This window comes from Scyliorhinus torazame, chromosome 6, assembly GCF_047496885.1.
Source record: "Scyliorhinus torazame isolate Kashiwa2021f chromosome 6, sScyTor2.1, whole genome shotgun sequence".
NCBI lineage: Eukaryota > Metazoa > Chordata > Chondrichthyes > Carcharhiniformes > Scyliorhinidae > Scyliorhinus > Scyliorhinus torazame.
In genome coordinates, this window is record NC_092712.1 from 127034916 (window position 1) to 127058036 (window position 23121).

General features: G+C 46.2%; 1 protein-coding gene across 1 annotated transcript in view; it reads right to left on the minus strand.

The window, feature by feature from the left end:
• Positions 1-633: 633 nt before the first annotated feature.
• The window catches only part of LOC140425008 (biotinidase-like), a 60564-nt gene continuing 38076 nt past the window's right edge, over positions 634-23121 (minus strand). Inside the window, exons 2-3 of the mRNA XM_072508775.1 lie at positions 16864-17013; positions 634-2592 (exon numbers count right to left, since the gene is read on the minus strand). Of these exons, the coding sequence (XP_072364876.1) occupies positions 1426-2592; positions 16864-17013 (1317 nt within the window). The 3' untranslated portion in view covers positions 634-1425. The remainder of the gene's footprint in view (positions 2593-16863; positions 17014-23121) is intronic.

Here is a 23121-nt window from a genome sequence, read left to right on the forward strand (position 1 = left end):
CCGGAGTGGCCTGGTACGCGATCGGGACCAACCGATTGGCGGGCCAGCCTCTCTGTCGGCGGGCCTCCTTTCTTCTGCCGGCGAGCCTGGATCCATCCGCCATGTTTGTGCGGGGCGGCCTGGGGGAGGACAGCCACCGCGCATGCGCTAGTTGGCGCCGGCCCAACTGCGCATGCGCGGGACCCAAGGCACCGTGTCTTTTACGCGGCGCCGGGTCTCTGACGCCGTGCCGAGGCCCCGCCCCCGTGAATCGCGTGTCGCCCCTGCTAGCCCCAGCGAGGGGGGAGAATAGGGGTCTGGGAACGGGCGCCGACGCCGGAGTAAAACACTCCAGTTATTACTCCGCCGTCGGCACTTAGACTCCCGTTGGGAGAATCCCGCCCCCAATCTGAGTTTTGCAATTTTTAATTAATCTAGCCTCAACAGCTTTGGGAGAGTCATATTTTCCTATTCTTTTTGTGAATAATTTCTTCCTGACCCCTGTCAAATGTTACGGTAATGTTGCCTTGTTCTGGATCTCAACCAGAGGAAATAATTTCTCTGTCTATTTTATCAACCCATTTAATCATCTCAGCTACCTTAGTTAAATTGTCCCTTAATCTTCTTTGTGCAAAGGAATACAAGCCTGGTCAGTGCAATCTATCCTCATTCTTTATTATGCTATAGCCCATTAGCCCCAGTAAAGAAAAGTAAAGTCACCATAGTCCCAGATGACCATAGCTGCTTTCCCCTTTAACAAGAAGATCTGACTGACGGTAGATTTAACCTGAGCATTACTACATCTCAGGCGACGGGCAAGGCTGAGAAGACGAGCCTTCACGGAATAACCTTAGATGGTATAGGAATTGAACCCATGCTGTTGGCCTCGCTCTGCACTGCATCACAAACCAGTTGTCCAGCTAACTGAGCTAAACCGTCCCCCATCAGCCCCAGTATCATTCTGGTGAACCTGTGGTGCATCTCCTCGAATAGAAATATATCCTTCCTTGGGTGCAGTGCCTCATTGGGTTGAAACAGTGCTTTATCATAATAATAATCTTTATATTAATGTCACAAGTAAACTTACATTAACACTGCAATAAAGTTACAGTGAAAATCTATATAACTGTTGCATATCTTCCATCCAATATATCTCGGCCTCCTTGAGGTAAAGGTCAACAATCCATTAGCCTATTAAATTATTTTGTATCTGTCCACTAGCTTTTAATGTTTTCTCTACTCGGACTCCTAAATCTTTGTGATTTTCTACAGTTTTTAATTTCATACAAGTCAGTAAATATTCTGCCAACAGCACAGGATTTGATCCCATTCTGGCTGAAGTACACTCAAAGGCAGCTCCTTCACCCGGTCCTCAGGAAAATAAATCATGACACTTTGCCGTGGTTGGGTGAATAATCATCAAGGACCTTCCTTCGAGCAGGGAACTCAGGAAGAAGAATCTTTCTCGTACCACCTTCCATAGAGTGCTGCAGTCACAAGACCTGCTGACATCCCCTGCTTAATCATATAAAAATCATTGTTACTCCACCCTTTGCTATCTGCACGATAAATTTTCATCTCACTAGCCAGAATTTCTGGAAAAATATGGCGTGTGCTGAAATTCCCCCACAACTTAAAGTCTATGATGTCGGAGGCAGTAGCAACACTTTGTCCACAGGTGTCATAACCAGAGCCTGCACACTTCACTAAGGCACATACTTGGAGGTAATAAACGCCATGTACTGTGTGAAGCCCATCAAAGGCTCCTAATGCATACAGATTAGTGGGTGTGTTACCATGTTTGTAGGCTACATGGCAACAGAAGGTGTTGGAACAAACTTGCAGGTTACCTTGCAGCCCTGTCAAAGAAATGAATGTATAATTATCAAACATCATCTTCGCATGAAAAATATCTCCGGCACCATCCATGTGGGACACTGTGGAATTTTTGAACAGATCACTTTGATCCTGCTTTACTCCCCACTTCTGGTCCGGAAGGAAAGTGGATGTTTGGGAATCAGACTGTTCTAGGTTATGATTTTTTATGGATGTAATTATAGGGACATCGGCCACAAGAAGTTTTCCTTCACGACTCTTCATGTTGTAGTAATAGGGGAAATCTAAAGGCGTGTAGATGCCACTTCCTGTCATGTTGTATTCAGGATGATGCTGATTGGCTGCAAGAAGGTTGATACCGAATGCAGCAGCAAATGCTTGGTGAAACTGTACTGCGGATAAGAGTGGCAACTGGTTCATCCAGGCTGTGGGAAATATAATTTGTTTTATACCATAACGCTCAATTAAACTTACTGCGGGCTCATAGAACAATATATCAAAGCAAGTAAAAATGCCAAATTTTCCAGCAAAGGGTGTATCAAAGATGACGTGTTGCAATGTCTTAGGTGTGTCATAAGCAACTTCAAAGTAAAGGTTCCATTTCTGGTATTTGGCTATGAGAGTGCCTTCAGCATCAAAAACCACGTTTGTGTTAAACTGATATCTTCCATCCGGTGGGCACTTAGGGTCACTAAGCTCACAGGCTTCTCTTTCCCCCATGTTTGTTATCAAGTACATACTGCTGTTTCTTGCCATACAGCTCAGTTGATAAAGGACCTACAATAAAACAGAAAATTCAATACATTTTGTGATGAATATAGATTTCATTTCAACAGAATTAAAGAACTGGGATCCATTTTACACTCTTCTCTGGGGGAAAAAAATCTCATCCCTCAGTAAAGAATGTTTAAAGCAGTAGATTTACTGAACACAAAATTGTGACTTATTCCACTCCTGATGTTCAGGGAACTATGCAACAAATTTAAGATGGATGCCCTAGGAAGGGGGAGAAAGATGAAACAGTATAGTTGAACACAGTCCTGAGTTTAGAACAGTGCTTTATGATGCTCGGGAGGCAAGATGACTCCTGTGATACGTTACAGGTGAGAAAATCAATCCATTTCCAATTCATGTTACATCTGAATTGCTGCATTGAATTGCTATTATTTTGGTTTGTGTATAGTCTAAAATTTAGCAGAATAACTCCAGAGTAACAGTAGACCGTTAACAATTGCTGAATCATAGACAAAACATATTTCAGATATAGAAAAGTGAGATAGCGGTAGCAAACATTGCAGTGTTAAAACAAGATTTTGGATTAATATATAAAGGGCAGCACAGTGGCGCAGTGGGTTAGCACTGGTCCCTCACGGCGCCGAGGTCCCAGGTTTAATCCCGGCTCTGGGTCACTGTCCGTGTGGAGTTTGCACATTCTCCCCTTGTTTGGATGGGTTTTGCCCCCACAACCCAAAGATATGCAGGGTAGGTGGATTAGCCACACTAAATTGCCTCTTAATTGGAAAATATGAATGGGTACTCTAAATTTTTAAAAAATATATAAATGGACCTTTGTAAGATGGTTGAATAATAATACACACCTACACAAATTATGTGCAACAGCAACAACTTTATAAAGGTTAAAAAACAATGCAGCCTTGCGCCATTCTTGCCACCTTTGAGTTGAACTGTGTATGAAGCTGTGCATTGAAGTTTTCATACTTCATTGTAATCTGACTTTATTCCCATGACTGTAAACTGTACAAGTAAAACCAAAATTCTGTACCACAACTCCGCAATCATAAACTAGTACAAATGTGAGCATTTTTGTTCGACATTAGTAAGTTTACCTTTGATAACTGATGGAAGTAATGGCAGGTGGATTTTAACGTGGTTCCACGTAAGCTAATGCACAATGGAAAATAAAATGGAAAAATGGTACACGATAAAAAGACAGGTGGACATAACTGACGACTGACCAAGAAATAATGGTCAGTATGAAGTGTACAGGAGGTCTAGTGTTGCATCGGGTAGCTTCCCCTGCCTCTGAGCTGGTAGCTTCGGATTTGAGTCCCATCCAAGGACTTGAGGGCCGAGGTGGCATCAGGCTGGTAACCTGTTCCACAAAATTCAAACTATGGGAATGAACATGAGTATGTTCTCTGACTGCCTGCAGGCGCAGAAGAGATGATGGATGGATGAATGGATGATGGATGAACTATACAGCCGAGTACTAGATGTGCCTTCAAGACATTTAAATATAATTTAAATCAAGTCATCTTATCCTTATATGCTTCATTGGTGAGAATGGAGTTGGAATTATTTCTAATACCATTTTTCAGGGTGTGGTCATTGCCGCAATTCTTAGTTCTCAATTTGTTTTTATTCGTTCAGGGAATGTGGATGTCACTGGCTAGGCCAACATTTATTGCCTGTCCCAAATTGCCTTTGAACTAAGTGGTTTGCGAGGCCATTTCAGAGGGCATTTAAGAGTCAACAACATAGCTATGGGTCTGGAGTCACGTGTAGGCCAAACCAAGTAAGGGTGGCAGATTTCCTTCTCTAAAGGACATTCATGAATTTAGCTATCCTTAGTTTTTTGAGGCCACATTCCTCAATCCCAGTGGGAAGCTACGCTAGCAGGGGATATAGACTGAAGAATTGGGACAATCGTTGTAACATATTGACCAAAATCATTCAGCAGCATTGCCATTGTCCTCAAATAGTTTCCCAACCCAGTGATATTAATCATTTTCAGACGGGACTTTCAATCCCGTCTGTAGCAGACGCGCATCAACACAGCCTCTCCAGGATAAGTCCAGCAGGAGAGATGATTTCTAAATGTATGAGTTTTTAAATAAATAATGTGGATTCATGATGGGTAGTTTGGTAAGCTGGATAAGCGGATAAGGTGGGTAGGTGGAGAGAGGTGAGTAGTTAGGGCCAGGGAAGTAGCTGTGTGGTTGGAGGGAGTAGTTGTGTCTTTGGAGGTTTGTTGAGTACAGGTACCTCGGGGAGGTAGTCAGGGATAGTCATGGGCATAGTTGAGTGGTAGTTGCATCAAGTGTAATTAGGTGGTCAAGTCAGGTTGGAAGGGGGGGCATCTGGTTGGTCTGGGGGATTGTCGGGTGGTCGGAGGGTTTGATGATGGTGGGGGATGGGATGTCAGTTATGATGCTGTCATGTGGGAGTACCTTTAAGAAATGGATGTTTATAAATGGCTGTGTATATAAATATCTGTAGTGAGAGTACCTTTAAGAAATGGGTGTTTATTACTGCAGTGATGTCAGATAGTGGTTGGAGCTGGGCTGTCGGTCGGCTTTTTACTTTTGTTTTAGGTTGTTTGCTGCAGGGTGTGTTTTAGTTTTGTTTTCAGTGTTGGAGCTGAAGCCAGACAGAACAGGTGTACTGTTGATCTCTCTGCTATGAAAAGACTATCTCTTGATCATTTGGTGAATTCAGAATTGTAAATGTTCTCAGTAGTGAATGTAAACCTACTGTGCTTCTGTTAAAAGATGTTTATTTTGTCTTCTTGATGTTGTTTGGGAAGTTATTAAGGATTACTTAGTGTTGTATTCTTTAGGGGTTGTATTTGAATTGATGGTTGCTAAGATGTTCATTGTATGTTTTAAAAAGGTTAACTTGAGTTCATAGAATAAACATTGTTTTGCTTTAAAAAATACTTTTCCATTTCTGCTATACCACACCTGTAGAGTGGGCCGTGTGCTACCCATACCACAATCTATTAAAAATTGTGGGTCAGGTGAACTCCATGATACACTTTGGGGTTCTCTAAATTCTGGCCCATAACAAATTGGGGGCTCGAGGGGGATGAAAGTCTATCTATTGGATTGGCTGAGTGAACCTTAAAGACAGTAGCATATTGTGGTTGCATTTCAGGTGTGGTATTCTAGTTTAAGTGGGGAGTGTGTTGTGAACAATGGCTCTTTCAGAGGCTTTGGAGTTTTGGGGGGTGGAGACGGTCACACGCATTACCTTACGAACAGAGACCAAAAGCAGACTGTTAGATTTGGCAAAAACATTGCAGTTTACATTACCTGACAAAATGCGAAACGATTAGGTAATTATGGCGGTGGCTAAGCATTTAAAGTTGCCTGAAATACAGTTTGACTCATTGGAAATGGCAAAAATTCAGTTACAAATTAAACAAATGGAACATGAGAAAGAATTAAAGCAGGTTGAATACGAGAAAGAGGAAAAAGAAAGAGAGAGAGAAAGAGATAGAGAGGAAAAAGAAAGAGAGAGCGAGGAAAAAGAAAGAGAGAGAGAAAGCGATAGTGAGGAAAAAGAAAGAGGGAGAGAGGAAAAAGAAAAGAAGAGAGAAGAAAGGAGAAAAGATAGAATAGCCCGATCAGAACAAAAAGAAAGAGAAACGGAGATACAGATCAGGGAAAAAGATAAAGAGAGAGAGAGAGCTTGAACTTCAGAAAATGGCCATGAAACATGACAGTCAGTTAAAATTGGCAGACGTAAAGGTAAACATACAGTTGGATGATAGTGATGAGGATAGTGAGAAAGAGCGTCAAAGTCGAAGGCTTGGTGGGAATCTATTTAAATATGTCCAAGTATTGCCAAGCTTTGATGAGAGGGAGGTAGAAGCCTTTTTCATTTCATTTGAGAATGTGGCTAAACAAATGAAATGGCCACAGGACATGTGGGTATTATTGATTCAAACAAAGCTGGTAGGTAGAGCTAGTGAAGTGTTTGCATCACTACCGGAGGAGGTATCTGGGACGTATGAGGAGGTGAAAAAATCCATCTTAGGTGCATATGAACTGGTGCCTGAAGCCGACAGATAAAGCTTTAGAAATATATGGAAAGAATTTGGTCAAACATACATGTAGTTTGAAAGGCTCAATCCAAGTAATTTTGATACGTGGATAAGGACTTTGAAAATAGACCAAACGTATGAAGCTCTCAGAGAAATTATACTTTTGGAGGAGTTTAAAAATTCAATTCCTGATGTAGTGAGAACTCATGTGGAAGAACAGAGGGTTAAAACTGTAAGATTAGCAGCAGAAATGGCAGATGATTATGAATTAGTTCATAAATCAAAGCTTGGTTTCCGACATCAGTTTCAGCCTGTGAGAGATAGAAACTGGAGACATGAGAAATACTCAAGTGGCAGAGGCAAAGGTGATCTGATGGGAGATAATAAGGAAAGTGTACCTCAGATTAAAACAGAAATCCAGGAGGGTGGAAAAGAAATGAAAAGTTTCAAATGTTTTCACTGTAATAAACTAGGCCATGTAAAGTCACAGTGTTGGTGGTTGAAGAAAAGCACTGGGAAGGCTGATGTGGTAAAACAGGATCAGACAGTGGGGTTTGTTAAAGTGGGAAAGGAAAGCCCAAGTGAAGCGAAGGAGGTGCAAAAGATTGTACAGCCTGATCAAGAGGTGATTGATAAGAAGGTGCCAGATCTCTTTAAATAATTTACTTGTGTGGATAAAGTTTACTCATGTGTATCAGGAGGAGCAGGTAACAAAGTCACAATTTTAAGAGATGCGGGAGCTAGTCAATCTTTAATGGTAAGAGATGAGGAATTATGTAGTTTGGGAGGAATATTGCCAGAAAAGGTGGTAATATGTGGAGTGGAATTCGGGGTGAGAGGAGTAGTGTTCAATTATATAAGGTAAGGTTGGAAAGTCCAGTGAAGAGTGGTGAAGTGGTAGTAGGAGTAATAGAGAAACTATCTTGTCCAGGAATACAGTTTATCTTGGGTAATGATATAGCTGGATCGCAGGTGGGAGTGATGCCTACCGTGGTTGATAAGCCAGTGCAAAATCAGACAACTGAAGTGTTGAAGGACGAATATCCTGGGATTTTTCCGGATTGTGTAGTAACAAGGTCACAAAGTTACAGGTTAAGACAAGAGGAGAAATCAAAGAGTGAAGATGAAGTAGAAGTGCAATTATCAGAAACTATTTTTGATCAGATGGTTGGAAAAGAACAGGTGGAGGATGAGGTGGATATTTTTAGTTCGGGAAAACTGGCGGAGCTACAACAGAAAGATATAGAAATAAAACGGACGTATCAGAACGCATACATGGAAGAGGAATCTGTGTGCATACCAGAGTGTTATACCCGTAAAAGTGATGTCTTGATGAGAAAATGGAGACCTTTACATATGCAGGCGGATGAAAAGTGGGCAGAAGTTCATCAAGTAGTATTGCCGGTAGGGTATAGAAAGGAGGTGTTGCGAGTTGCACATGTGGTACCAGTGGGAGGTCATTTGGGAATAAGGAAAACTCAAGCTAAAATCCAGAAACATTTTATTGGCCTGGACTACATAAAGATGTAGTTAAATTTTGTCAATCATGTCACACATGTCAAGCGATAGAGAAACCTCAAGCAGTGATAAAACCAGTGCCCTGAATACCCTTTCCAGCATTTGAGGAACCTTTTACACGGGTCCTAATTGTTTGCGTAGGACCGCTTCCTAAAATGGAAAGTGGGAATCAATATCTTTTGACGATAATGGATGTGTCTGCTAGGTTTCCAGAGGTCATTCCAGTACATAATATTACAGCTAAAGAGATTGTGGAGGCGTTACTTAAATTCTTTACTAGATATGGACTACCCACAGAAATACAATCAGATCAAGGATCAAACTTTACCTCAAGGTTATTCAAAGAAGTTATGGATAGCTTAGGAATAAAACAATTTAAATCAACTGCGTACCATCCAGAATCGCAGGGAGCATTAGAAAGGTGGCATCAGACATTAAAGACAATGTTGAGGACTTATTGTCACGATTATCCAGAGGATTGGGATAAAGGAATTCCATTTGTACTGTTTGCAATTAGGGATGCACCTAATGAGTCAACCAAATTTAGTCCTTTTGAACTAATTTTTGGTCATGAGGTAAGAGGACCACTTAAATTGATTAAGGAAAAATTGGTGAGTGAGAAATCAGAACTTACATTATTGGATTACGTGTCAAATTTCAGGAACGATTAAATAGAGCAGGTGAATTGACTACACAACATTTAAAAGTTGCACAAAATGTGATGAAACAGGTCGTGGACAAGAAATCCAAAGTTTGTAATTTTGTCAGTGGTGATAAAGTTTTAGTATTGTTACCAGTGGTAGGTGAACCTTTTAAAAACAAGGTTTTGTGGACCTTATCAGATTGAAAGGAAGTTAAGTGAGGTGAATTATGTGGTAAAAACACCAGATAGAAGGAAGACTCACTGAGTGTGTCACGTGAATATGCTTAAAAGGTACTTTGAAAGGGAAGAAGAGAAAAAGGAAGTTTTAATGATTCTAACTCAAAGTGACAAACCAAATCCAGATGACTGTGAATTTGACATACCTCAAATTAAATTGCAAAACGAGGATGTTCTTGAAAATTGGGATAGATTGTTGAGTTACCTTCCAGAGGAAAAGCGAACTGACCTGAAAGAATTATTGATATCACATGGGCGTTTGTAGAGATAAATTGGGAAGTACTAAAATGGCTATACATGATGTAGATGTGGGAAATGCTGTTCCAATCAAACATCCATATAGACTTAACCCTTTAAAATTGGCACAGGTTAACAAAGAGATTCAGAGTATGCTTAAAAATGGCATAATTGAAGTGGCATAGTTGCAGCCAATAGAGCTCACCCATAGTGATGGTACCAAAACCAGACGGTACCCAACGGTTGTGTGTGGAATATAGAAAGGTTAATGCAGTTACAAGAACAAACTCTTATCCGGTCCCACGTTTGGAGGATTACATTGAGAAAGTGGGACAATCAGCTTTTATTTCCAAACTGGATTTACTTAAAGATTACTAGCAGGTACCTTTATCCGAAAGGGCAAAGGAGATTTCAGTTTTTGTGACTCCAGATGGTATATACCAATTCAAAGTTATGCCATTTGGCATGAAAAATGCTCCAGCCACATTTCAACGGTTAACTAACAAAGTTGTTTCAGGATTACCCAATTGTGCGGTATACATCGACGATCTGGTAATTTTCAGCCAGACATGGAAAGAACATTTAAAACATCTGATGGAGTTATTCGATCGACTTCAGGAGGCGGGTTTGGTGATAAACCTAGCCAAAAGTGAATTTGGAAAAGCCCAAGTCACTTTCCTTGGCCATACAATCGGACAGGGTCGAATGGTCACACAGGATGTGAAACTAACAGTTGTTGAGGAATTTCCGATACCCTGAAGATGAAGGGAAATAATGCAATTTCTTGGCATGAGTGGATTTGATCGAACATTTGTGAAAAGTTTTTGTAGCGTGATTGCACCACTGATGGACTTGCTGAAGAAACGTCAAAAAATTCAGTGGACAGCGGACTTTCAACAGACATTTGACGGCCTGAAAACTGTGATAACCAATAGTCCTGTGTTGGACAATTACAAGGGACTCTGCGATCAGATTGAACTAAAGTATCTGACTTTAAAGAGAAATGTCGAGGCGTAGAGAAATGGACAGATCGTGCAGAGACCTTCTTGTTCAAAGAGACTGTCAATCAGGAAGGATTTTAGTTGGAGGAAGAAGAACAAAAATGGACTATATTATTATATCTGTTTGCGTGTGTTTTTTTTTGAAACAATAAAGTATATTTACTGTGTGCATTTCTTAAAGGATCGCGAAAAGGTGAAAAATGAAACCATCTTGAATTTGATGGTTTGTTTGTTTTTCTTCAGGGAACGTGTCATGCGAGAGTATTTTTAAGAAATGGGTGTTTATAAATGTGTGTGTACATAAATATCTGTAGTGAGAGTACCTTTAAGAAATGGGTGTTTACTACTGCAGTGATGTCAGAGAGTGGGTGGACCGGGGCTTTCTGTCAGCTTTTTACTTTTGTTTTAGGCTGTTTGCTGCAGGGTGTGATGTACTTTCGTTTTCAGTGTTGGAGCTGAAGCCAGACAGAGCAGGTGTATTGTTGATCTCTCTGCCATGAAAAGACTATCTCTTGATCATTTGGTGAATTCAGAATTATATATGTTCTCAGTAGTGAATGTAAACCTAATATGCTTCTGTTAAAAGGTGTTTCTTTTGTCTTCTGGATGTTGTTTGGGAATTTATCAAGGATTACTTAGTGTTGTATTTCTTGGGGGTTGTATTTGAATTGATAGTTGCTAAGATGTTCTCTGTATGTTTTAAAAAGGTTAACTTGAGTTCATAGAATAAACATTGTTTTGCTTTAAAAAATACCTATCCATTTCTGCTGTACCACACCTGTAGAGTGGGCCGTGTGCTCCCCATACCACAATCCACAGTTGGATACTGTTATAACCTGCCTGCTTACCACTGGCTGGGGACTAATGGCAATCCCAGAATCCTTTGGGAGTATGAGCTTCCCCAATGAGGGGGGCGGAGAAATCATTAGCAGATTTCCTGCATAAATAAAGTTGGTCAGTTTGGAACTAGCTAGAGGAGAGTGAGCAGCAACGGAAGTTGCTGCTGCTGTTGTATACATATGTTATTATAAATAAATGTTATTTCTTTCTATCCTTCAACTCGTGCTGGATTCTTCGTGGCCCTCACAAAACTGGCGACGAGGGATAAAGGGAATAGCTGTCTACACTGCTGAAGTCACCTCCCTGGATTTTTGTTGGATATAGGTCGGAAGTTGTTTTCTATTACACCATGCCTCTGTATGGACGTTTGGATGTTTTTGATGCTGCGCTGGAAAGCTGGAACCAGTACGCACAATGGATGCGTTACTATTTCCGGACAAACAACATCACCGAAAACAAGCGGCAGGTGGTCATATTGCTCACCGCCTGCGGCCCGCATACTTTTGGGGTGATTAGGAGCCTTACGTACCCAGCTGCACCGGACACCAAAACGTTTGATGAACTTGTGAACTTAGTGGGGCAACATTTTAACCCAACCCTGTCCACGATAGTCCAACGTTACCGGTTTAATACTGCTGCGAGGACCCCAGGAGAATCCCTTGCCGAGTTTCTATCCAGGCAACGCAGGATTGCGGAGTACTGTGACTATGGTGAGACCTCGTCAGAAATGTTACACGACTGTTTGGTTTGCGGTATTAACAATGCGGCCACCCAGAGAAAGTTGTTTGCTGAGCCAACATTGACTTTTCAACAGGCCATTCAAATAGTATTGTCCCGAGAGAGCTCAGAACAGGGAGTGCAGGAGCTACAGGGAATGGAGGTACATGCATTGGGGCGCAACCCCTTCCATCTAAAAGCGTCCCCCCGCACCCCTGTGGTACCTTGGACGAGGCGACGTCCGGATCGATGCCAGTGGCCATCGGACATTCCTCCCCGAAGGGAGCCTTCTCCAGAACCAATGGATGAGGAGCCATGTCCGTGTCAGACTCGTAGGCGCCGACCCCGTCACGGACGCCGGTCCTGGGGGCGCCAAAGGTGCCGTTGTTCTGACAGAAACTGGGGCCAACCCAGGGGCCGTACCTTCCATGTGGATGAACCTGCGGTGACTACTCCCGAGGACGTGGAGACGGAGGACGACTGCCTGCAGCTGCATTGTGTGGCAGCTCCCCGTGTGGCCCCCATTAAGGTGACAGTACGGATCAATGGTCACCCGCTTGAGATGGAGTTGGACACTGACGCAGTGGTCTCCGTGATCGCCCAGAGGACATTCGGCCACATCAAGCAGGGTATACAGACCCTTACATTAACCAACACACAGGCCAGGTTGGCCACCTACATGGGGGAACCATTGGACATTGCAGGAACTACGATGACCCTTGTTGTTTATGGACACCAGGAGGGGCATTTCCCACTTATCGTGGTGCGCGGCCACGGGCCCAGCCTGTTGGGTCGGGATTGGTTGCGCCATTTGCGGCTGCAGTGGCAGCACATCCTCCAAACAGTTTCTGGAGGGTTGACTGAGGTGCTAGGCCGATACTCAGATGTATTTTAGCCCGGTTTGGGGAAAATAAAAGGGGCCGTAGCCCATATCCAAGTCGAACCAGGAGCCACGCTGCTCTATTTCCGGGCGCGCCCGCGCCTTACTCCTTGCTCGAGAAGGTAGAAGGGGAGCTCACTCGTTTGGAGACTTTGAGTATTATCAGGCCCGTCCGTTTCGCTGACTGGGCAGCACCAATTGTACCTGTAATGAAGCCAGATGCCACAGTTCACTTGTGCGGCGACAATAAACTTACAGTGAATACGGTTTCCCGACTCGACTGATATCCAATGCCTCGCATAGAGGATCTCTACGCGAAGCTTGCAGGCAGACTCTTGTTCACAAAATTAGATATGAGTCACGCCTACCTACAGTTGGAGCTGGACCCTGCCTCATGGCCATATGTAATGATTAATACACACCAGGGCCTGTATGAATATACACGGTTGACCTTTGGAGTATCCTCTGCCTGCGCTATTTTTCAACGCATCATGGAGGGCATTTTGAGAGGTTTATCACGTGTCGCTGTCTACTTAGATGACGTTTTGATTACAGGGAAGTCGGAGCAGGAACATTTGGAAAATTTGGATGCTGTCCTTAGACCCTTTTCGGAGGCTGGAGTCCATTTACGTCGCACAAAGTGCGTATTTCAGGCAAAGGAAGTAGTCTACCTAGGTTATCGGGTGGACCGCGAAGGTTTGCACCCCGTCGCAGAGACGGTGCGCGCAACTCAACAGGCCCCCGCCCCGACTGACACTTCGCATCTTCGTTTTTTTCTCGGCCTCGTAAACTATTACTGGAAGTTCCTCCCCAATCTGGCAACTACGCTGGGCCCGTTGCACCTTTTGCTAAAGAAGAATCACACCTGGGTTTGGGGTCAGGCGCAAGAAACCGCTTTCCGGCGGGTGAAACAACAATTGCCGTTGTCTGGGTTACTAACCCACTAGGATCCTGGAAAGCCTTTGCTCATCACATGTGATGCATCCCCGTATGTATTGGGGGCGTCCTGTCCCACAAGATGGAGAATGGGGCCGAGCGGCCGATAGCTTTCGCCTCCCGCACATTGACTGCAGCGGAAAAAAAGTACGCGCAGATCAAGAAGGAGGGTCTGGCGGTGGTCTTTGTGGTGAAACGCTTCCACCATTTCACTATCATGACTGATCATAAGCCTCTGCTGAGACTTTTCCTAGAGGATAATCCAATACCGCCCATTGCTTCCGCACAGATCCAGCGCTGGGCTTTGTTGCTCGCTGCATACGAGTATTCTCTGGAGCACAAACCAGGTACGCAGATAGCAAATGCCAACGCACTGAGCCGATTGTCTTTATCAACTGGCCCCATGTCGACCCCTACGACCGGTGAGGTGGTTGCAACCATAAAATTTATGGACACCTTGCCTGTCACGGCATCACAGATCCGTTAGTGGACCCAGACGGAGCCAGTCCTGTCAAAGGTTCGGCACATAGTCCTGTATGGTGGGCAGCATAGACAGCTCCCAGGCGAGATGCGGGCATTTTCCTCCAAGCTGTCAGAATTCAACGTGGAAGATGGCATCCTCTTGTGGCGGACGCGTGTGATTGTCCCGGGAAAAGGCCAGGAGCTGATACTAAGAGACTTGCACAATGGGCATCCAGGTGTGACCAAAATGAAAATGTTGGCCCGGAGTTATGTCTGGTGGCCAGGCCTCGACACCGACATTGAGAAGGTGGCCTTAAACTGCTCCATTTTCCAGGAGCACCAGAAGCTTCCCCCCCCACATCACTGGGAATGGCCAGGGCGGCCTTGGTTACGTTTGCATGCGGATTTCGCCGGCCCTTTTCAAGGATCCATGTTCCTTCTATCAATCGATGCCCAGATGGAGATAGAGACGCCGAGATGACGGAGGCAGCAGACTCCGACTCCGAGATGGAGACACAGGATGCCTCAGAGGGGGAATCCTCAGGCCCACGGGCCGTGGATGTACAACCGTTACGCCATTCATCACAGAGGTGCATTCTCCATCTCATTACATGCCGCCCGATCCAGCGCCTCATGCAAATGGTGTCTGGCCTGCGGCAAAACGAATCCGACGCCCTCCTTCGCCAGGGTCTTCCTTGGACTATGCGGGGGAGGGATGTTATAACCTGCCTGCTTACCACTGGCTGGGGACTAATGGCAATCCCAGAATCCTTTGGGAGTATGAGCTTCCCCAATGAGGGGGGCGGAGAAATCATTAGCAGATTTCCTGCATAAATAAAGCTGGCCAGTTTGGAACCGGCTAGAGGAGAGTGAGCAGCAAGGGAAGTTGCTGCTGCTGTTGTATATATATATGTTCTTGTAAATAAATGTTATTTCTTTCTACCCTTCAACTCGTGCTGGATTCTTCGTGGACCTCACAAAAGATACCACAGTTGTGGGTCAGGTGAACTCCATGATTTGGGGTTCTCTAAACCCTGGCCCATAACAATGCTCAGTTGACTTACCAGATAATAAACTGTCTAACATTTCCACTGTAAATACATAATTAAGTCTCACGTATCTGACTCAAGTCTCCATGCTATATCCGGATTGGTGACTTTGGTGGAGGGTCCCAGGCAGCAAGGACACAACCGATTAGAAGTTTAAACTCCCTGGGTTATTACAAGGTAAGTCTGCACATCAGGACTTCCAACGACATCCAACTTATCTCCCATTTCCAAAGATGCAGGGACTCGAAGGTTTGGGACATTATTTCCAAAATGCTGTTCCAGTAGATAATCCCCCTCCCCTCAAAGTTAACTCCACTACTTATCATTTTCAAGGAAAATTTGATCGACCCACGATTGAAACCCTTCGCCCAAACTCCAGAACATCTTGAAATCGCGATAAATAAAGCCTTGAGTGTACCTTAAAACAAGAGTCCTAATTATAAGTACAGATTCTGAAATATGACCCCCCCCCCCCCCCCCCCCCCCACCAATATATGGTAAAATCCTCAAATCCTATTAATTGAAGCAGAATTTGATTCCTTCAGTCACCATAAACCACCAGGTCAGTATACGGTGTGTGGCTTGAGAAATCCTAACTTCAGAATAATTTCAAAATGGATTGGGAGGGTTCAAATAGGAATGATAAGACTGTTTCAGGCACTCCGAGCGGAAAATGGCAGATTGCATAGCTGTAAATATGCTATCTAACTTGGGCAGTGAACAAAGAATGAATGCCAGCATTAAATGAGCAGCTCTCAAATGAGTGCTCAGATCAGAAGAAAATTTTCTCCATAAATAATGGAATTGCGAATCAGACTCCTACAAAACCAAAATAATGTCACTTTCAAAAGACAATTCGGCAAGTAACTGGATAGCAATGAGAATGAAAAACTTGAGAATTGTTAATTTTTTTTAAATTGCAAATGTTAGAAATATAAAATAAAAACAAAAATGGTGGAAGATACACAATAGTCAGTCCACGTGCTAAAGAGGGAAGAGAGGATTGTTATGGGAGTTTTTCTTTGAGATTTTAGTGTACCCAATTAATTGTTTCCAATTAAGGGGCAATTTAATGTGGCCAATCCACCTATCCTGCACATCTTTGGGTTGTGGGGGCGAAAACCACGCAAACATGGAGAGAATGTGCAAACTCCACACGGACAGTGACCCAGAGCCGGGATCGAACCTGGCACCTCGGTGCAGTGAGGTGCTTCCGACTGCTCCTCCGTGCCGCCCGTTTGTTACGGGAGTTGACCATTCATAAGAAAGGCCTTTTCAGCCAAATTAATAAATGAAATATTTTGGGCAGTTTTACAAAATTGCACTCAAATGAAAAATCTCATGCTGTAAGTGCCTATTGGAATCTCTGTGTTTGATTCCTGTCCACTAAAAGGAATGGATGGAAAGAAGCAGAGGGAGCACAGCTCAATTCCATGTGTACATTTTTGGGGGGTAGGCCTCCATATCACAAACATGATTGAGGAAACTCACCCCATCGAAATAAAAATGATTTAAAAAATGCAAATGTTAGTATTTAGTTCATAAGCACAGTTCGAGAGAGAATAGTGCTGTGAAAGTTAGAGTATTCCAATCAGACGTTGGAACCTTTGCCAAGTACTCTGGGTAAATTGGCATCACTGTTGGCCAAATGCTCATCCTGAAAGTTCCAAAAGAAACACAAGAATTCCTAAGATGTAACAAGATACTTAAATTAAGTGCAAACGTTGTTTGGCACCTACCTCTGTATCAGTATATTCTGTTGGATGCAGACAGGGATTCCATTGAACCACATTAGGATCTGGAATCGGCTCCAAATATGGAAATATAGAAGTTCTGGTAAACTGAAAACCATGGAGACCATCTTCTGGAAATACAATTATCTTAACTCCCTGCAGTAAAGATCAAAAAGAATAATTTCATGCATTAACATGGTTGCAATTATTCAGAAAATCTAATATGTACGACTAACGATCGGTTTGTCAGGACAGTGTTTTGCAGGATGGTGCTAATATAGTCCGTTATACATTGGTGGGATAATGCTGATGTTGTACTGTGCTTACTGTGGTAAACCACTGTTGCATCTCTATTAGGTGATGTATGGTAGGACCTGTACTACAGGTACGTTGGTAGTCCCTGCCTGCTGGCTCCACCCAGTAGGCGGAGTATAAATGTGTGGGTCCTCCATGCTGCAGCCATTTTGCCATCTGCTGTGGGAGGCCACACATCTTGGAGCAATAAAGCCTCAGTTGTATTCAACCCTCGTCTTTGTGCAATTTATCGTGCATCAATTTATTGCTCTAAGATTTTCAAAAGATGGACCTCTGTATCAAGCCGGATCGCCTGCAGCAGGATCCGCATTCAAGCGACGCCAAAAAGGACTTTCAACACTGGCTAGCTTGTTTCGAGATGTACATCAACTCGGCGCCCACCCTTGTCTCGGAGGCTCAGAAAATATAGATCCTGTACTCAAGGTTGAGCTCTAACGTCTTTCCCGCTGATCCAGGGCGCGCCAAACTACGCCGAAGCCATGACGCTACTCAAAGAAAATTACGCTCAGAAGACGAACATGCTTTTCACCAGGCACTTATTTGCCACTCGCTCTCAACTCCTTGGTGAGTCCATAGAAGACTTCTGGCGGGCCCTAATCCCACTCGTCCGGGATTGTGACTGTCAGGCCATTACGGCCACGGAACATTCAAACCAACTTATGCCGGACGCGTTTGTTACGGGGATTGGGTCGGACCTCATACGCCAGCGACTGTTAGAAGGGGCCACACTCGACCTAGCAGAGACAAAGAAGCTAGCGCTCTCTATGACAGTCGCCTCGCGCAACATTCAGGCCTATACCCCCATCCGCGCAGCCCACACCTCCTACGCATCGTGGACCCCACAGACGGCCACCCCAGCGGGGGCCTCACCCAGCCAATATGCCTGCACCACGCGCCAGCCAGCGAACACCGGGGGTCCCCGATATTACTTTTGCAGCCAGCAGAAACACCCCCGCCAATGCTGCCCGGCCCGCACTGCCCTTTGTAAGGCTTATGGTAAGAAGGGGCACTTCGCCGCGGTGTGCCAGGCCCGTGCAGTCGCCGCTATCGCACCCACCCTACTCGTTTACGGACAATGGGTGCCGTCACCTTCACCTCCACGGAACACACGCGGCCAGTGGGCGCCGCCATCTTCTCCCCCTCCGACCACGCACGGCCAGTGGGCGCTGCCATCTTCCCCTCTGCGCAACACGTGTGGCCCATGGGCACCACCATCTTGTTCAACCCCAGCCACGTGCGGCCCATGGGTGCCGCCATTTTGTCCTCCTCAAGATCTTCAGGTGCCGCCATCTTGTCTCCCCCACAGCACATGGGCACCGCCAGCGTTCCAGGACTTGTGCCCCCTGGGCACCCCATCATCCAACACCAGCGACGACCAACCACGACTCGCCTCAGTGACCATTGACCAGTCTCGTCCGCACAACCTGGCCATCATATCGACCAGCGTTAAAATCAACGGACACGTGACCTCGTGCCTGCTGGACTCCGGGAGCACCGAAAGCTTCATCCATCCAGATACAGTAAGGCGCTGCTCCCTCGCGGTACACCCCGCCAACCAAAGAATCTCCCTGGCATCCGGATCCCATTCCGTGGTGATCCGGGGTGCTGTACGGTCACACTCACGGTTCAGGGCATAGAATTCAGCGGCTTCCGCCTCTATGTCCTCCCTAGCCTCTGCGCTGCCCTACTACTCGGCCTGGACTTCCAGTGCAACCTCCAGAGCCTCACCCTCAAATTCGGCGAGCCCCTACCACCCCTCACTGTGTGCGGCCTCGCGACCCTAAAGGTCGATCCGCCTTCCCTCTTCGCAAATCTAACCTCGGATTGCAAACCCGTCGCCACCAGGAGCAGACGGTCCAGCACCCAGGACAGGACCTTCATCAGGTCCGAGGTCCAGCGGCTGCTTCGGGAAGGCATCTTCGAGGCCAGCAACAGCCCCTGGAGAGCCCAAGTGGTAGTAGTTAAAACTGGGAAGAAACACAGAATGGTCGTGGACTACAGCCAGACTATCAATCGGTACACGCAGCTCGACGCGTACCCCCTCCCACGCATATCTGATATGGTCACTCAGATTGCACAGTACCGGGTCTTCTCATCGGTAGACCTCAAATCCGCCTATCACCTGCTCCCCATTCGTAAATCGGACCGTCCATACACCGCCTTCGAGGCCGACGGTCGCCTCTATCACTTCCTCAGGGTTCCTTTCGGCGTCACCAACGGGATCTCAGTATTCCAAAGGGAGATGGACCGAATGGTCGACCGGTACGGTTTGCGGGCCACCTTTCCGTACCTAGACAATGTCACCATTTACGGCCATGATCAGCAGGACCACGATGCCAACCTTGCCAAATTTCACCACACCGCCACTCTCCTAAACCTCACTTACAACAAGGAGATGTGCGTGTTTAGCACGACCCGCTTAGCCATCGTCGGCTATGTGGTCCAGAGCGGAGTTCTGGGGCCCGATCCCGACCACATGCGCCCCTCATGGAGCTCCCCCTTCCCCACTGCCCCACGGTCCTCAAACGCTGTCTGGGGTTCTTTTCATACTACGCCCAGTGGGTCCCAAACTATGTGGACAAGGCCCGTCCACTCATACAGTCCACCCATTTTCCCCTGATGGCCGAGGCACAACAGGCCTTCACCCGTATCAAAGCCGATATCGCCAAGGCCGGGATGCACGCAGTCGATGAGACAATTCCCTTTGAAGTAGAGAGCGACGCATCAGACGTCGCCCTAGCCGCCACCCTCAATCAGGCAGGCAGACCCGTGGCATTCTTTTCCCGCACTCTTCATGCCTCAGAAATTCGGCACTCATCCGTCGAAAAAGAGGCATAAGCTATCGATGAAGCTGTGCGGCATTGGAGGCATTACCTGGCCGGCAGGAGATTCACTCTCCTCACTGACCAACGGTCGGTAGCCTTCATGTTCAATAACACACAGCGGGGCAAGATCAAGAATGATAAAATCTTGAGGTGGCGGATTGAGCTCTCCACCTACAATTACGAGATTTTGTATCGCCCCGGCAAGCTCAACGAGCCCTCAGACACCCTATCCCGCACAGGTAGACCGACTCCAGGCCCTGCACGACAGCCTTTGTCACCCGGGAGCCACATGGTTGTACCATTTTATAAAGGCCCGCAATCTACCCTACTCCGTCGAGGAAGTACGGACAATCACCAGGGCCTGCCAGGTCTGCGCGGAGTGCAAGCCGCACTTCTACCGGCCGGACCGTGCACGCCTGGTGAAGGCCTCCCGCCCCTTTGAGCGCCTCAGCATGGATTTCAAAGGGCCCCTCCCCTCCAACAATCGTAACACGTTTTTTCTCAGTGTGGTCGATGAGTACTTCAGATTCCCCTTCGCCATCCCATGCCCCGACATGACGTCTGCCACCGCCATCAAAGCCTCAATACAATCTTCGCTCTGTTCGGCTTCCCCGCCTACATCCACAGTGATGGGATCCTCATTCATGAGTGATGAGCTGCATCAGTTCCTGCTCAGCAGGGGTATCGCCTCCAGCAGGACGACAAGCTATAACCCTCGGGAAACGGACAGGTAGAGAGGGAGAACGGGACAGTATGGAGGGCCGTCCAACTGGCCCTACGGTCCAGGAACCTCCCGGCATCCCACTGGCAGGAGGTCCTCCCGCTGGCAGGTGGTCCTCCCCGATGCACTACACTCCATTCAGTCACTGCTGTGCACCGCCACTAACAACACACCTCATGAACGTCGTCTTGCCTTCCCCAGGAAGTCCACAGTCCACTGTCGCTCCCGACTTGGCTCGCAGCTCTTGGACCAGTACTGCTCCATAGGTACGTCCGACTCCACAAGGCGGACCCGTTGGTGGAGAAGGTGCAATTGCTCCATGCAAACCCTCAGTATGCCTACGTGGCGTTCCCCGACGGCCGCCAGGATACTGTCTCCCTCAGGGACCTGGCACCAGCAGGTTCCGCACACATACACCCCCCCGGCCTGGCACCACCCTCCCCTCCCCCCGGCGCTCCCAGCAGCAACCCCCCCGGGACCATCCGTCCTCCCCCCGCCCACGCTCGAGGATGAAGAGGATTTTGGCACGCTCCCGGAGTCACCGAACATCGGGCCAGCACCGACATCGCCGCCACCACTACGTCGCTCCCAGTGGCACATCAAGGCCCCGGACCGGTTAAACATCTAACTGGTCCACTGGACTTCAAAAGACATTTGTTTTTCTCTCAAATATTGTAAATGTAAAACCCATTTGTTGTATATAGTTCTCCACCACCCCCGCCGGACTCAATTTTAACAGGGGGTGAATGTGGTAAACCACTGTTGCACCTCTATTAGGTAATGTATGGTAGGACCTGTACTACAGGTACATTGGTAGTCCCTGCCTGCTGACTCCACCCAGTAGGCGGAGTATAAATGTGTGGGTCCTCCATGCTGTAGCTATTTTGCCAGCTGCTGTGGGAGGCCACACATCTTAGAACAATAAAGCCTCAGTTGTATTCAACTCTCGGCTTTGTGCAATTGATCGTGCATCACTTATCAAGCCCATTCCCATGTCAAACTAACAACTATTATAACCAACATCAGTGGCACTGCCCCATACTAAGTTACGCATCAATATGAGGCAGCAAAATGGTCATGAATGTCGCTCAGGCTGGGAACCAAAAGCAACATTTTAAGAAGTGGGGCATTTGCAGTATGCACTGACCCTTTTCTGTCAAAAAGTAGAAAATCGTTACACTTTGCATGCTGGATCTCTCATATGATCAATGGTTCAAGTCCTTTTTCTTTATTTCTTTATGCGATGTGGGGTCACTGGCCAAACCAGTATTTAATGCCCATCCCTAATTGTTCTTGAGAAGGTGGTGGTGTTCTGCCTTCTTGAGCGCAGCAGTCCACGTGGTGTAGATGGTGCTGTTGGAGAGGGAGTTCCAGTATTTTCACTCTGACAGTGAAGGAAGTGCGATATTGTTCCAAGTCAAGATGGTGTGTGAATCAGTAATGGAACACTTGAATATCCGGGGAGATTGTTAAATTCTCTCTTGTTGGAGGTGATCATTACCTGGCACATGTCCGGTACGAATGTTACTTGCCACTTATCAGTCAAATGCATCTGGACAGGATTACCTCAGTGTCTGAGGAGTCAGAATGGTGCTGAACATTGTGCAGTCCTCTGTGAACATCTCCACTTCTGATCTCACGAAGGAGCGAAGGTTATTGATAAGCAGCTGAAGATGGTTGGACCTAGGACACTATCCTGAGGGACTCCTGCAGTGATATCCCAGGCCTGCAATGATTGACCTCCAACAACCACAACCATGATCCTTTTTGCTTGGCATGATTCCAACTAGTGGAGAAGCTACCCCTTGAGTCCCATTGACTTTAGTTTAGCTGGGGCTCCTTGATGCTATACTCGGTCAAAGGCAATCACTCTCACCTCATCTCTGATTCAGCTCCTTTGTCCATGCTGTCAGGAGGTCAGCAGCTGAGCTGGTCTTGTGGAACCTCAGTGAGCGGCTTATTGTGTAAGTGCTGCTTGAGCACTGTCAATGACACTTTCCATCACTTTGCAGATGCTCGACAATAGGCCGATTGGGTGGGAATTAGCCGGGTCGGATTTACCCTGCATTTTGTGGACAGGATATACCTTTTTTTTTTGATAATATTTTATTAAGGTATTTGAAAAATTTATAACAGTAACAAAAACCATGACATCAACATGGTAAAATAACCATTCCCTCCCCCCCAGCCCAATCTTCACACACCTCAACCATACAACAACAATCCGCACCACCACCACTCATCCCCCTCCCACTTGCCCTTAAGCTCCTCCACCGGAGTTTCCTCCGCCTCCAAAAGCTCCTGGTAAATATCCGATACCTTCCCCTCTCCCACCCAGGTGCTGGAGACTACTCTATCCTGTATCCCCCGTGGCGGCCGCAGCGGAAAGGCCGGCACCTGTTT